At 45.4% G+C, this 16459-nt stretch overlaps 1 protein-coding gene across 1 annotated transcript in view; it reads right to left on the bottom strand.

The window, feature by feature from the left end:
- LPP (LIM domain containing preferred translocation partner in lipoma) overlaps positions 1-16459 on the bottom strand; it is a 313431-nt gene that overhangs the window by 170677 nt on the left and 126295 nt on the right. The window contains exon 5 of the mRNA XM_017726845.1: positions 15874-15986. Coding sequence (XP_017582334.1) covers positions 15874-15986 — 113 coding nt within the window. The remainder of the gene's footprint in view (positions 1-15873; positions 15987-16459) is intronic.

The following is a 16459-nucleotide window of genomic DNA, read 5'->3' as shown; positions in this document are numbered from 1 at the left end:
CCTACCCAGGCCCAGCCATCTCTCTTTTATTCTGTTTTCCCCTCTCCATGCCCTGTTTGCTGCCCTGAAGGGCTGTAGCTCAGGCCAGGCATTAGCCCCTGGGATGAGAGATGCAATGTGGGCTGCCAGGTTGGCCTCTGAACCAAATCACAGATGCCAGGTGGTGCTGCTTTGTCAGGGAAACATGGAGGGTGGCTTTGCAGCAGTGACCTGCTGACATGTGCAGCAGGTTACAAGTAACTCCAGAGCCCCAGTGTATATTTTCTACCAACACAAGGCAATGGCCAAACCCCTGAATACTTTGGGAGCATCAGGACTTTGCTCAGTGCAGTGCCATTTTCCAGCATCAATATCCACCATCTCTCCATCCACCCCAAAAGTCTTGTCTAACAGAGGTTGAGCTCAGCACATGTGCATGTTTCCTGAGCGCTGTGGCCAGCTCATCCTCTGAACTGTGTCCCAGGAATGTGAGCTGTCGTTAGTGGGAAATGTAGTGCTGGTTTATCTGTGCAGACACATCCAAGACAGCAGAGCTGCAGCTAAACACACAACCTTCCTTGTAGCATCAGCTCGCTCCACACGCCGTGCTATCACAGGTCACTGATAACCTCCTAACTCACAAGTGAAAGACTGCAGATGAACACCATGGATATTAGGAAAGGTCACAGCTAATGACTTAAAACAAAGCTGGGGGCCCACAGTGCCTCCTGCTCCTGTTACATTGGTTTAACTGGGAGCCTGAGGTGCTTGGGAGCTCTCTTTGAGCTGTAACACATCAACACCTCTTGCATTTTGCATTTACACATCCAAAAACAGGGAAAAGCAGGAAAGCCTTCTGGGGCAAAGGAAGGATTAAGGTAACAAGAGGAGAAAGTGGAATTTAGGCAAATCAGGAGTTGGGAGCAAGTAGACTGTACAAAAGGACTTCTGCCCTGACAGACCTTACTGTCTTTTCCTCCAGCAAAAGCCAGTGAGCCACAGATGCAGTGGTAGAGCTGATAAATTCAGTGCCCACTGGCTGCTTCCACCAGGCTGCACCCATGGCAGCCACCCAGCACGCTCTGCAGGCTGTCGTAATTCTGGGACAGGCACTGAGGTGGTGGAAAGAGCAAATAAAACAGGAGTGAGCCTCTCCTTAAGCTCCATGGCCTTGGGCACTGGGCTTAGACAGAGATGCATCCTTAGAAGGATGCGGCTCTTATTTCCTGTTTTAGCTGGGGACAGGTGAGGGACAGAAAAGTGTTTGATTTCAATGGTATCCACTGTACTTACAAGAAGAGACTGTGATAAATGCTAGCCAGGGAGAAGAAAGGAAGTGATTCAGTCTTGCTATACTTCAGGCCAGGGGTTGTGTTTAGTTTTTCCTTTTTTTTCCTTTCTTTGCACTTTCTCTAGCAATATCACTGCCAGAGGCAAGGTGCTTTTCAGACACACACCCCTGCTACCTCGTCTCTTATTCATTCTTCTTTCCAAGGTCACAAAAACCATCTAAAGCCCCAAAAGACATTGCAGTGGCAAAAAAGATGCATACTGGAGGTCATCTATCAGGAATATGAAGCACCCTTAAGATTGCTGTGTCTATTCTACCCTAAGCCTGCAGAAAAGTGTAAGCATTTTCTTTCAAATTCCCTAATGTAAATTTAAACAGTCCCAAGAGGCTGCCCCCCCACGCACACACATGGAGACAAGAGCTGACTACAGCACTCAGGGCAAGGGGGGTCTGCAATGCTTGATTGATGCCTAATCTCCATTCCAGGCACCAAGGAGGGCTGGAAAAGAAGTCGTACCCTTTAAAAACAGAAAGATTGAGTCTTTTGAAACAAATCTGAAATGATGGAAGATTTCAGCAGATGTGACCACAGTGATTTCACCAGATGTGATTGTATCAAGGATCTAATAGAAAAGAACTTCCCTGCTGTTCCATCAGGCTGAAGCCAGGCCTGAAATATCCTTTTTAGTCTTTTGATGACATCAAGGATAAAAGCCAAAGGGAAGCTAGGTTTTGATTTATTTTTTCCCCTTGCTCTTTCTTTTCTTTCAGGCACAGAATAGTTTTACCTGGTTTGTGTTGCTGCATATTAGCAGGACCAAAGGAAAACACTTCAAAAGTTTAAAGAGGGCTGTTCAAAGGCACCATTTGGTGTCTCTCAGACACCACTGTCATTTAACTGAGCAATGTTTCTTTAGCTCCAGCCACTTTTGAGGATTTCACTGTAAGGAAGCAGGCTGGGCCTACCTGGAAGAGGGCTTAAATGGGGTAGCAGTGATCATCTACTAAATGCCAGCCTATATGGCCCGCAAAAGGGCCAATAAATGTGCCAAACATCTTCCCTTGGCAAAGCTCATACCAGCAGCTGTGCCACAGCAAACTGCAGGAGGCACAGTGGGGTGAAAGGAGCTGCGCTCAGCCATACCTACAGTGATTATTCTGGGGTAGCCATGGTCCCACATTCAATTTTTCCACTCATGGAAAACAGAAACAGCATTGGGCATCCAGATGGAACTCATTTCTGAAGCAACAAGGTGTGGTAAAGAACTGCAGGGGCTTTCAGCTGGGGCAAACAAACAAGCAGATGAAGGAAAGTTATTTGTTAAGCATTGCTAGGAGACACCTTGCAAAACCTTAACAACTGACTTAAAAACTCACTGTGGTGTAGGAAGCTTATGAAAAGGACAAATAATAAAAACATTTTAAAAAAGAAAAATACAGAGAAAGCAGATAAAGAAGAAAGCATGAAACTAGAAAGCACCAGTCTCAAAACAAAGAAAAGGGGGTAGGTGTTTTGTCACACAACACTCTGCTAAGCTGCAGAGCTACTTCTGCTGCAAGACACTGTGGTTGCTATGAGTTTACATGGATTTCAAAAGCAGCAGGAGAAACACATGGAAGAAAACTCCAAGATACATAATAAAAAAAAAAATGTTCTGTGCATCCCTTTTACATTTTTCTCTGGTCACTAGTGATTGATTTGGCTCTAGAGACATTCATATGAAGTCTCCACTTGCCTTTTCTATCCACCTGCTGACACCTGCTAGGAGTCACCTCTGCTGGTGGGTACATTCCAGACTCTGTAGGTAAATATCTGACCACAGCCCTAGGTGCCAGGGTTTGGACCAACACCTGGAAGCCCATTTCTTCCTTTCTTTTAGCAGACACAACCGAAATCACAGCCAACTGCACTCAGCCTCCTGGGACGCACAGATGAAAGAAAACAAAGACTTTGCTGCAGTTATGAATCTGTATGATAATAAAGATTGATATTTCCCTAGAGATCAGTGTGACAGGCACTGCTCACATACAATACCCAGGAAACATCCTTATCCCAAGGAACTTACTGTCAATGGGATACCAGCTCTGGGAAGGGAATGCAGATAGAGGGGTGGGAGCGAGGTGCTGAAAACTGGAGATACAACCAAGCTTCTCCAGGTCACCAGATGAAGACACTAATCCACTGGGCCAAGTCAGCTCCTTAAAGGACATTTCATCCTCTGTAATTGCCAGCCAAGACCTGACAAAACATGCCAGAAGACAACAAACCCCTGTCCAAACCATCCAAGCTCCAGCTGCAATTTCGTTGCAGAATGGCCCCAATTTCACATGACCAGAAGGCTGGATTTGAGCCACTGCCGTGACGAGCAACTGGACTGAGGGCCAGTGGGGCCCATGGTCATCTTCAATCACTGTTTTAATAAGCTGTTGTCCTCTGCTTATGCTGACCAGGGCCCCAATCCCAACACCAGCACCTTGGTGGGGGCAGGATGCCACCAGTGTGGATGAGCAGTAGAGTAATCCAGGACTACATTCCCTTCCAGCAGCTCCTGCCCCTAACACTGGAGGGAAGGTTTTGCCACAAACACCCATGGTTAGCCCAGAATTCTCAAGAGGATTTGGCCATGGTTATTAGATGAACAAGCAGAAATAAAAAAAGGATGGAAGTGCATCATAGAAGTCTAGCCAACAGGATCCATGGCCTGGGGCACGCTCTGCTGAAACCCTGGATCAAACAGCAGCAGTGGATAACTGGTTGATTTGATGGGACATGGACAACAGACCACGAGAAGATCTGCAACACTCCCTGTCCCTCTGCCACCTCTGAGGACAACAGAAGGCAATTATGGAACAGAAACAAAGAAGATACAGCAAATAGCACTCAGCAAGATCCTCCTTGCAGCCCAGGAGTGCGCTTCTAGGTGCCCTGAAACTGCCGATGCCAACACAGAGGTCCTGTGCTGTCAGGTCCCCTCAGCTCCATCTGCTCTGCCTCAGAATGGTGTTACCCAGCTCCCTGCTGCATCACAGGCTGACACCTCCACCTCAGGCATTTAAACCTGCACCCAGCTTTTGTGGGTTTCCCACTGCTGTGTTTTGCTCATGGAATGAGGTCCTGGAAATGTTGAGGTTGGCTAAATGGGGCTTTTAAAAGCGCAGTGCTTCTCTGAGCCTCTACACTGAAAACCAGCACAATGACAAATGCCTTTCTGTTGACCAGAGGATCTTCACATTGTGGGCCAGAGAGTACGTGGGGAAAGGCACCATGATCCTCAGCACATGAAAGCAACAGGATGGATTTGATAAGGAACAGTCAGGGGAGGAAGAGAGAGGAGTCGTCCCATGAGCCTACATCTGCCAGAGCAGCAGACCTGACAGTCCTGAGAGTTTACTTAACATGTCTGATCAAAAGCTTTGGGAGTCTTGTCTGTGCTAAGTGCTACCAGATGCAAAATCAGCAGCAAGATGAGAAGTGAATTAATAAACTAAGGAGGCACATAAAGTTATTTGAAAACTGAATGGGGAAGGTGGGGAGAGAAGGGGGAGAATAAAACCAGTTTATTTTTCCATTAAGGCAATTTAATATTCTCCGGGTGGAGTTACAATTACTCGTCCTTAGGAATTAAATTGAATTTGTGAAACATTCCTGTTCATCAGCAGAATACACAATAAGAACTGGGCTGTATAATTTTTTCTTTACACTTTGGTCAGGACAGCACTACTTGTCTGTCCACAGGGCAAGAACAGCTGGCCATGAAATATTTTTGACCCAGCACAACTTTCACTGACTTTAACTAACTTTATAGCAGCAGGGAATATATCCCTTTTCCTTTAATTAATGCAATTACATTAGGACTCGTTATTGACAATTATGGTGACTGTTAAAAGTTTCCCCTTTCTTTGCGCACGCCCAACTTAAAATCTGCTCCAATATCGTTACAAATTAGTGTTTAATTAGCCATCAAGCAGAGCTGATGTTCCCCACAGAGTATTGCTGCTTACAGAAAAACTGAGAAATAGGAGAACACAGCGGATATTTCATCATCTGCCTCCAAGGGGAACCATAACCAAAGAGCAGCCAATTACCCCAATACAGCAGCAAAGTTTAATCAATGTAGAAACCAAACAGCTCATTAAGTGTCCACTGCAATAATGGAAGACCTTCCCACTGACTCATGTGACATGAATGTTACATTTTTAAAAGATGCAATGTGATGTCAAAGAGCAGAAACTCCCTTCATCTTCACATCTTGGCCAAGTGGCAATCTTCATCTTTCCTCTTCTGGCATAAGAAAAGAGGTAAGAGGTGGATGCCTCAGACAGCACGGGATGTGTCTGACAAGCCACGAATTACACACACCTGTGCACAAGGCAATCTGCCACACCCAGCCCCACGACACTGGATTTATATCCCAGAGGGGAAAACCACACCAAACACCATCGCCTGCCAGGCACAAGGGAAGCACAGAGCTGAAGGTGATTTTACTTCTTTCAACACTTGGGGTGAGTCTGGCACATATTGTGTCCAGTATGGGAGGCAGCAGTTTAGGAACTTGAGACGCCCCAAAAAAGCAGAAAACAGTTGAAAAGGAGACATGTAGAGAGCTCACTCTGTTTCACCTACAAAGGAGATTGAGTAGCTCAATAGCAATATCTAAAGAGCTTCACAAAATGAAAATGCTAGATACCACAAAACTGTCCAATCTAGCAAAACAGAAAAACACAGCAGTCAGGAAGCCAAAGGTAAGGAAATTCCATTTAAAAATACAGAGATTTATGTGGAATACCGCAGGCAATTGAATGTTAAAACAAACTTCCAAGATTTCTCCACCTCTTGATGTCTGTGGATCAAGGCTGGATGCCTTTGGTCTCCCTGGGTGACCAGGCAATGCTTTGTGATCCACAATAGGCAGAAGGGGACAGCTGACAACTTAATGGCTCTGCCTGGCCCTCACCTCGACAGAGGTGAGAAAGAAACAGCTCTGCCACTCCATAAAGATCTATTGACATCACTTTGTGTTTGCACCACTTTAACTGGAAATTAAATTTACATGAACAAACTCTATCCCACACAAGACTGCATATTGTGACAGTTAAATAAAAAGCTTTTTAAAAGGCACACGTCTCAGGCAATTTAAATCAAAAAAGATAGGTTTTGTTAAAGCTACCAATTTCAGAAAATTAAGGTTGACTAAAACTGTTTTTAAAAACTCCTTCTGGAATTTAATCACATATTGGAAACCCATATGCAGCTGTTTGTGTCACCTGCAAAAAGACTGTATAAAACATAAGCATATGCTTAATTTTACACGTGTGCTTAAGTTCTATCAACTTTAATGAAGTTTAAGCACACAGCCAAGCTTCTCTGAATTTGAGAAAGCATTCCTGAGCATGGGCTGTGAAGCTATTAGGAAATCACCAATGAGGAAAAAAAGTAAAATTAAAACTGGCTGGTCAATTTTCACAGCCTGAGTAAGCACTCGGTCCAGAAATTAAACATGTAACTTACTTCTGAGTTTGTTTGCTTGTTTTGCTGTAATAGGAAGGGGTGAGTGCCAGAATGTTTGCAAGGATTCCCAGTGAATCTGGCAAAATGTCAGCAAAATGGATGTATAAAACTACATGAAAGTCAATGGCTTGGGTTTAGCTTCTGAGGAAATTAATCATGTTAAAAATCTACTATATGTCTCAAAGCTGAGAACAAGAAAACCTGGACTCTGCCTCAGTCTATACATTTTTGGGGTGGTCAGTGGCTGCAGTTCATGGGGAAGGCAGGCCTCAGCTGGGCAAACCCCACAGCCTGATTCACTGAAGAAGGTTCTTGCCTTCAAGAAATTTGCAATCTCCTTTTCCAAACCATTAGGCCCACTTCTACATTTCCTTCAAGGCTGCCAGCTGTGTGTCTGGTATTGGATCTGGCTGGCTGACCATGGGGTTTTATTTCTTTTTTAACAACAACTGCCTTGTTTGGACACCCTATGTTCTACACCTCTCCTAAGTGGGAACCTCAGCTGAAGAAAAGGGACCCAAATCACACAGAAAGCTGAACAATGGATAATTTGTGCTGCCCTAAGATGGAATCCACAGTGTGCAGATCCCTCCTGGGCGAGCTCCAAAGTTTAATTTGATACTGTCCACATGCAGATAAATGAACGTAAAGTGCTGTCTTTCAATTAGAATCCATGCATCAGAAAAGGTGGTGCCCTCAGCACACATTAGACTTCAGGAAAACAGCTTTTAACTGTATCTCTGCTTGGGGCCAACACAGCCACAGAAACCAAACTTCTGCACTGAAAATGTGTTCCTTACCTAAGTGTCTTAAAGAGGCTCACCCGACCTCAGAACTGACCACTCGCTGCTCCCTGAGGGCAGCCCTACCACCACCGTGGGACACCTGGGTATCTGCAGACCTGGGCAGTGGCATCCCTTAGGAACACACAGAGAGGAGGACTGCAGGGCTGAACTGGAGGAATTTGCAGAGCCAGAGACAGGGGGAGGAAGGGGAGAACAACTCAGGAACTGAAGAGGAAGGCCAGACCTTTAACGTGACAAGACATGAGACTGTTTCCATGGCAAAAGAGAGACGTGGGGATGAGGAGATGGAGAGGGAAGGAGTTGTACCTCAGGACTGTTGAATGAAAGGAGTTTGTAAAGCACCTTTGTCGCTTACTGGCTTCAGCAACACTTGAGAGTTGCTACAGCTTTTCCAAACATTTATATTTTACTTCTCACACCATTAAAACCAATATTAAAACCATCACATGATGTTTTCCAGATGCTCTTCCTTACCTGTTGTGTGTTAAAGCTAATCAACATCCTGCATTTTAATCAGCAAACCAAACTGAAAAATACAATTGTGGAGAATGGTCCTTCAAAGATGGAGTTTTATGGTAGCAAACACTTAAAATCATGTCTGGAACAAATTCCTTCAGCTCTGGCTGCAACACTTCTCACTGGTATTTCTACCACCTTGCAGCTTGCTCAGCCACTGTGGCACACACTCCTCACAGAGGCAACATTTTCTAACAACAAAACCACCCTTCATGGCAGCTGAAGCTGTTTTTCACCAGCAATGGAAGCTGAAAAACAGAGACAGGAACCTGCATTTCAGCCACTTCCATTCTTGGAAATTAGATGCATTCACAACTTTTCCATATCCACATCTCATTGCTGCCAGATAAAATTTTCATCAAAATAGGATGAAGTTTGCCCTACTCTTTGAAAAACTCCAGGGCTCTAAGACTGAATTTAGGCCACAACTGGATTCTTCAATCAGAGCTCTATTTCCTTTCATCTTGTTTGGCCAAAGCTCTTTTCTACACTGCACAGCATCATAATACTTAAAGCACCAAACCCAAGGTGGGAATCTGACTCTGCTCTGTCACATTCCAGACTACCACCATGCCCAAGATGCATGGAAAGACTTTGACTTTCTAAACCACATCTTCCAATCCCAGCCAGCTTCACAGAAAAGGCACAATAATTTGTCTGCTGCAGTTTTTAGCATTCCTTCCTGTTACTGACAGTCTGTTTGTTTTATTCTTGCTGCTGCATTATAGCTCCCTAATGCAACACAGGCTACCCAGGACCTGAGACAAGAACAACCCATCTTGCAAGAGATTTTTCCTAGGACCTGCTAATCCAACAGCAGACTTGAATAGCACTCAGAAATGAGAAGAACAGAAACTTCTGCATTGGTCATGTTACTTCACTCTGTCCCATCATGCCGCTCATCTGCTTTGATAGGAGAATTCCCACATCTTCATTATCTTTTTATTTTCCCTCTGTTTCAATAATTCTATGTCGGATACAATGAGGTATTTGCTTGGGTTTTGTCTCTCACTGCCCAAGCTCTGACGGAACAAAATTGCCTGCCTTCTCTGCAGGCTCTCCATGCCTCCATTATTACTTTCCACATTCATGTCTCTATTATCCATGGGTATAATCCAGGTTACAGATAACCTCTCTGCAGGTGGCAGCTGTGGCTGACTCCAGCATTTGCAGTGTGACAGTGTCCCACAGAGATGTGTCCACAGGACCAAGGAGATGTCCACCCGGGCTTGATCCTTGGGCACAGCACTGGGGGAGCACAGCCTTCTGTTGGACCCAAGCTGGCACATGTACTGTGTCTTAACCTGGGATGGATTTACCTTGATCAGCTCTGACCATCATAAGCAGCAACATTTCTAACCTTTCTGTTTCCTCTCACAACTTTTTTGAAGGTCCCATATCTTTATTTCACACGATTTGTACCACACTTTTGCTTTCTTCTGTTCCTTCACCTCATCACCTGCTGTATGGAAGATTATCAAAAGCTGCCCTGTTTCATCTCTGAAAGGATCTCCCAGCCTCAGCCACAGAGCTCTCCTCCCAAAGAAGGCACAAGTGTGCAGGTCCTGGCACATCCTGTGTGCTGGGTGACTGTATTAAACAATAACATAACAAATACATTAAATTACACAGTAATAAGCATGATGAAAATAATGAGCACAGTTAACTGTTTGGGTCCTTGCTTACTTTGTAGTCCTTGCTGAGAGGTTCAGCTATTAAAGGCTGTGCTGCATTTTAACATTGCCAAGATATTAATAGCCAGGCAGGGAGATGAATGGCAGGCTTGCACTGCACAATTAAAACTTTTCCAGTTTACCCTTTCAGTAAAATTTGTGGTTTATAATAAGCATCTTTGTCTATTCTGAAGAGAGTAAGGATTGGAAAGTTACATGGATGGGAACAGAGGTTCATTAAAGATTTAAAATAGAATGTGGTTTGGCATTGTAAAATAAACATGCATATAAGATGGGATGCACCAAGAGCTGCCTAAAGGAAGTGCTCAGTGTTCCTTTTCTCTTGTGATCCTGGATCTACTGGTCATGCTACCCACAAAAAAGGGATAAAAAAGCAGCAGGGATAAAATGTGCATGCTTTTCCCCAATAATGTGAAGGTCTGCTCTACGTCCCCACTCATGATTCATTCCTTGTACATGTATCTATAGGGTGTAAATATATAAATATATACACATATAAGAAATGCGTGCATTTTATCTCTCATGCATCCCAATATTAATCAACATATACAGATGTTATATGACTGATTTTTCTCACCCTGGATCCTAGAAATCCCGACTATAGAGCAAACACATATTATAGAGCAAACCTGTAGAGACCCAGTGAGCATTTAAACATTCAGAGAACATACATGGTATTTGTTTAAGTCTAACTTAGAGCACAGCATATTCCTGTTTCTCAAACACATGAGGAAGGCAGGAAGGAAACAGATGAAAAGTATTCCTGCAAAGCCAAGGTTTGAGTAAGAGGGTTAACATTACCAGGTAATTTATTTATACTGTTGGAAACAGCTTCAATTTAGATAAAAGGCAGATGCTTATCATGTGGATTTTAATAAATCAGGTTAAAAGTCACAGAAATCTGCAAAAGCTGGATCTTGAATAGCAAGCAATGCATACAGACTGTGGCTTTATTTACAGTTTTTGGGAGCTACTGGTCCCTCCTGGAGTCAGGCGGCTCCACCAGCAGTGAGAGCTGCCCTGTGGTACCAATATTCCTCACCAGCAAGCACCTACAGCCAGGCCAATAATCCTGATGATTAACAAAATCTAGCACTAGAGGGAGGCTGAACACATGTTCTGATCTCTGTGGCCTTTTCAGCTTCTCCAGACATTAAAAGACAGGTGATTTAAAGCAAACCCAGCACCAACAGGCAGAGCCCAGCCTCTGAACAGGATATGAGCTATTTAAGGCAGCAACCCCCCCTGGCAAAATTCATGCTCTTTCCTCCCTGGCTATTTGCCAAGATGTACACCCAAAATTAAGAAATAAATTTAAAAAATAAAAAACAAACAAAACCAACAATTCCTCTGTTCTGGCTGTTCCTTCAGCCGGTGAGTCAGCGCCCACAGAGGGACCGCCGCCGCCGCTCGCGGGGAGCAGAGTCAGACAGCAAAACACCTGGCAGCCTCTTCCCTAACAAGGATGAGGCTCTTGCTTCTCGCAGCTATCAACACATTCCCACCTTCTCCCCGGCGTGAGCACTCAGGAGAAGTGAGACAGGTCTCCTCGGAACAGCCTCGCGGAGCAAGGCGCACACGCCTCCAGAATGCGCTTCAGCTTTTCTCCGTCCAAAATTCCTTGGCAATAGGAATTTGAGCCCTTTGGCTGATTTTCTGCACATCATAACAGGACGGTACGACCTGTGAGTTCAGCAGCTCTGAATGTGGGAACAGTTCCCTGCCCATGTAGCTGCAACCCTGCAGCCCCTCCGAGCATAGATGTTTATAACAAGAACTGGTATATTAAAATTCTTAATATTGCACTTTATGCAACTGTTCAAAGTTGGATTGTTTCTTCACTTTAACCACCAACGTAAAGCCACTTCTTCACATTCGCTTTGATACATCCCAAGTTCTTCCCACATTCTGGCACTGACGGTGTTTAGTCATTAATTGGCAGTTATTACAGTAATGAGGCCTGCTGAGTAGCAGGCAGAATTGCGATGGGATGCAGGAGATCTTGGTCTTATTTTTAGCCTGCTACTGGTCAGCCTGATGATCTAGGAAAAGCACTTTCCCTGCTCCAGCTTCCTTATCAGGAAGAGAGTGGTATTTCTTTTGTAAAGTGTTTTGTGGCCTGTCAATAGAAAACACACTGATAACAGCTGGGGCTTGCTGGGAAAGAGGTGCCATCCCAGCTCAACACAATCCTCTCCTTCCCATGCTGTGGTAGCGTCTCAGATCCCAAAAGAAAATCAGACCCATCTGCAGATGCAGCACGTGCAGGTAATTAGTAGAGATCTGTAAATGGACGTTTTCCCAAGGTGGCCCTTGACAAGATGGTGGCTGAGGGTCACATCTGCTTTGAGCCACCCAGGTCCTGGCCCAGCATGAAATGCTGGGCTCTGACCCTCTCCTTTAAAGAGAATTGGTCATTTCAAAGCCAGTAGCTTTGACTCCCGAGACAGCCTTCCCAAGGACACGGCATGGGGCAAGGACTGGCTTTTCACACAGCTGTGCAGTTCTCATCCCTGCACAGCCCTGCCTGGCAAGGAAGGAAGAAATTGCCAGAGCCATGAGTGAGGGTCCCTCTCTGAGAGCAAACAGGGTACTTGAGAGGTGGCTGATGAGAGTTTTTCACTTTTGCTTTCCCTGGCCTGGGCAGAATGCCTGTTTTGAAACTAGAAGGCAAAAGCATAATAAAAATCTGCCTCCCTCCCTCCCAGATCTATCTATTTCCTTTTGACAAACAGTGATTTCATTTTTCTTCCCGTCCAGAATTTTTTTTTCTTTCTCTTTTAAACTGAGCCCAGGCCAACGTGGCAAAAGGCTCTTCGCTCATGTCCTTATTTGTCAAACACGCCATTGCCGCGCCCTCACCACCATTCTGGGAAGAAGTCCTCGCCTTCCCCAGCTGCAGCCAAAGGGGAACTTCCCAACACAACTCTTCCCCAGCCCAAACACACTCCTTTAAAAATAAATATTTCCTTTTCTTTCCTTTTTTCTCTAAAAAAAGGCATTCCAGTTAATAAGAAAAGAGTTTAAATTTCCTTCCCCCTTCCTCCCCACAGCCCTTCTGTGAATCCGAATAGGATGGATCTAGATGGGAAAACGGAAATCACAAGAAAATGCCAGATCTATCACAAAGGTATTTCATGACCAGCCCTCCTCTAATTTCTGTCAGAGCATAAGTCAGATACTAAAGTACCTTTTTGGATCTGATCCTAAGTGGCCAGTTCCCCTGTCCAAATAGAGATCCAGAGATAAACAGCTCTATGAAAACTGGGTATTATTATTTTAACTGCTGCTTTTAAGCTACAACTTCAACTGTAATAAGCTGTGCAGCTTTCAGCCCTCTGGTAACAGTAACACACAAACTGGTAATAAACTAAACATTAATCGTGCTGTCTTCATCAACTTAACACCTAGTATAAAAAGCTGTACCTGGAGCCCCACAGCACACATATCTCATAACCTGTCATCAGCACTGTGCCATCCAGAGAGAAATTTCTGATGTAAAATGGCTGATTTGACAGAACGGATGAATTTCAAACTCTGGAGTAGATCTGGAAGTCTCTCACCAGGTCCTCGGGGGCCAAACACTCCAGACAGCAGCCTCAGGTCGGGTCAGCGCTCAGGAACTGGGTCTGCTGCTCCAGCACTTACATTTAGCAGTAGGGAAACTGAAGCATGGAAATTAAGCGGTCTGGCATTGGAGAGCAAAATCAGCCTCTTGGAGTCCAATACAACACATGTTCATGAGATCCTTGATTTCAGACAACCATGTCCTCCTCACAGCAGAAGGAACACAGTCACCATTAGTTCTGCCCCTTTAGCACAAGAATGTCTGCACAGAGTTGTGAAAAATTACTGTGTTCGATGCACAAAGGCATTGAGCAGCTTTCTCCAGCACCGCCTGCCCTTTTCCTCCTCTCTTGGGCTTTACAACTTGCTTCAGCATGACTTTTGCTGTTCCTGAAAGATAAGGAGGTGATCTTGCAACACAAACCCCTGCTGGCTCCTGTCTTTAGCCCTGACTTCTGTCTGCTCCTGATCTCCAACAGAAAATGGAAGGGAAAAGGAAGGGGAATAGTTGACCACAGAGCACAGATTAAAGGCAGGGAGCTGTGTTTGCTGCATAAGAGTATGTTTGGAGTGGTGACAGGCAGGACTGCTTGGGTACACCTGGTAGGCTCACCTTCCTCTGAGCAGGATCCCATGCAAAGGAATCCTGCTCTAGTCAAGCTCTTGCTAAAACCCAACACTGAACACAGCTCCAGCCCCATTTTCCCAAAGCCAGAGAGAAAGGGTGTGACAAATAGCAATTCCATGAGCTCAGAGGGAAGAGTTGTCCTGCTGAGTGGTTCTACCAAGGGGCACATCCCAGTGACAGCCTTGAGTGGCTCAGGGACACTTTTGAAGCCATAGGAGGAGCAAGCTCCTTTCAATAAAAATGCAAGGTCCCCTCCTTGGGTGACCTGGGAAGGGGGAAGCCTGACCCTGAGGAATCCTGTGAGGCACCACGAGCCCTTCCTGCTACCCAGGCTCCTGTGCAGGCATCATGCAGGCAGTGCCCTGCCTCTGCCAGGAGCCTGCTGCTCCACGGCTTCCCAGGGCGCTCTGGAAGCTCCCCTGCTCCCACGGGGGCCACTCTTCTCACAGAGATAAAAGACAGAACAACACTTGCTGGGGAATTACTTCATCCCCCCAAGGCTGGGAAAAGCCATGCTCTGCACTTGGCAATGTCCCTGACGGCTGCAGCCTTTCCTGGCAAGGGAGAACACAATCCCCCTTAACCCCTTCCTGCTCAAAGGCTGCTCCAACACTGAGCCCATTTCAGGAAAGGCTGATGCTTTGCCATTATCATCTGAACATCTCACCACAGGCAAGAGACCCCAGTAAGCCCGTGAGGGAGGGGAATGTTTTGTTTTTACCAAGGCACAAAGTAGATGAATTGACTCCACAGCTGGTGAGAGGGTCAGGAACTAAGTCAGGTCCTTTGAATCCTGTTTAATGCCTGCCTGCTGGCCTATTCTCATGTTCAAATCCACCAAGGGATACAGGACTGCCACAATCTTTCAGGGCCATCGAGGTCAGCCCCATGTCTATGGATATGTGGTTACACAACTCTCAACAGCCTCAAAACTAGACCATGCTCTCTTTGCTCTCACTATTTCTCACAGAAGGCTCTTCCAGAACTTCAGAGCCTTCAGTGCTTAGAAAATTTCTAAACACCAGCATGAAGGTACTTCTGGCAAGCTCAGCCTCTCCTGTTCCCGCACCAACACCCACACAGAGCTGAAATACGGGCTTATTCCCCAGGTGTATTTCAAATTTGCAACCAGACTCATCCTCAGCCTTCCTTTTGCTCAGCTAACAAGACAAATGCTTCTGGTCTCCACTGGGAAGATCAGCTTCTCACTCCTTGATCACATTGACTGCCTTGTCCCTGAAGTCTGAATGCATCTCTCCAGAATGTGCCTGAGCAAACACAAACCTGGCACTCCAGGCAAACCTGCAATACCTGCACAAAAGTGTTCATATCTTTCAAAGGTGTTCAGGGTCTGTCCATACCCACTTTGGACATGTCATCATCACCTGATGCATCTTCAGTTGCGTTTTCATCCAGATGGCAAATCTAGAACACCCAAGCCAGCAAAAACAGGGTGAAAAGAGTCTCAATTACATCACTGGAGCCTAGGCCAGGGCTTATTTGCTTCACTTAATTTTAGGCATCTAAACAAAACACTTTTAGGATCAGATTACTGCCCTAAAGTCTCTCCACAGTCCATGGAAGGAGAGGGCCATTCCAGAAAACAATTCATTCTGGGAAGGTTTCACTCCCATCCGCCATCACAAGGACATAAAGCAATTAGTCTTCTAATTCAAGCCGGATGGGAAAAATCCTTTAATAGCCCAGCAAGTTTTGAATGGAAATATTCCCTGCTTGGGAAACACAGCTTGCTAAAGCTGACTTAGTTATTCCTGACACATGATTTTTAACCAGAACTTTGCCACCTCATTTTATTATCATTCATTCATTTCACCAGTTTCTGGATCGGTTCTGCATGAATGACAAAATTCTTATCTTCTTACCTGCACATTGTAAGTAACATCATCCAGAGGGGGTGGGGGGGGGAAGGCACCTTGTGGTGATGTGATGTTCCCAAGGTCATCCACAGGAGGGGGCGGGGGAGGAAGAAAGTCCCCTAGGAGAGAGAATGGGAGAATTTAGACTCAGCAGCATTTCCCCACATCATGACATGGATGATCAGGATGAACCTTGCAGCTCGGCCCATCGGTTTTGTGGCACAGGACACAACACATTATTTAACCATTAAATGCTCAGCTTCACCCCTCGCTGCTTCAGGAAATGGCTACACAGCTCAGGGGTGCTCAGACTCCACAGCAAAAGGTGATGTGCCACAAAGCCTGAAGGCACCAACAAGCAGCTCCACAGATCCAAGTCACATCTCCAACCTGCCACAGGCAACCACAAAACTTGCACTAATGAACATCCCGTGTCTATACTTAGCAATGGATCCTTTCCAATTCATTTCCCTCATGTGCTAAACTATGCCAGCTTTTCTTGATCCCTATAAAGACAGCATCAGGTGCTGTCCAAAAGCAGGGATTCCCTCCTGTAGAAGACACACAGAGGCCTGGAGCTGGAGCCCAGAAT

The sequence above is a fragment of the Corvus brachyrhynchos genome, unplaced genomic scaffold (genome assembly GCF_000691975.1).
Source record: "Corvus brachyrhynchos isolate BGI_N302 unplaced genomic scaffold, ASM69197v1 scaffold162, whole genome shotgun sequence".
NCBI classification, from domain to species: Eukaryota; Metazoa; Chordata; class Aves; order Passeriformes; family Corvidae; genus Corvus; species Corvus brachyrhynchos.
The sequence above is the reverse complement of the archived record's forward strand: the minus strand, read 5'-3'. Positions and strand labels throughout refer to the sequence as shown.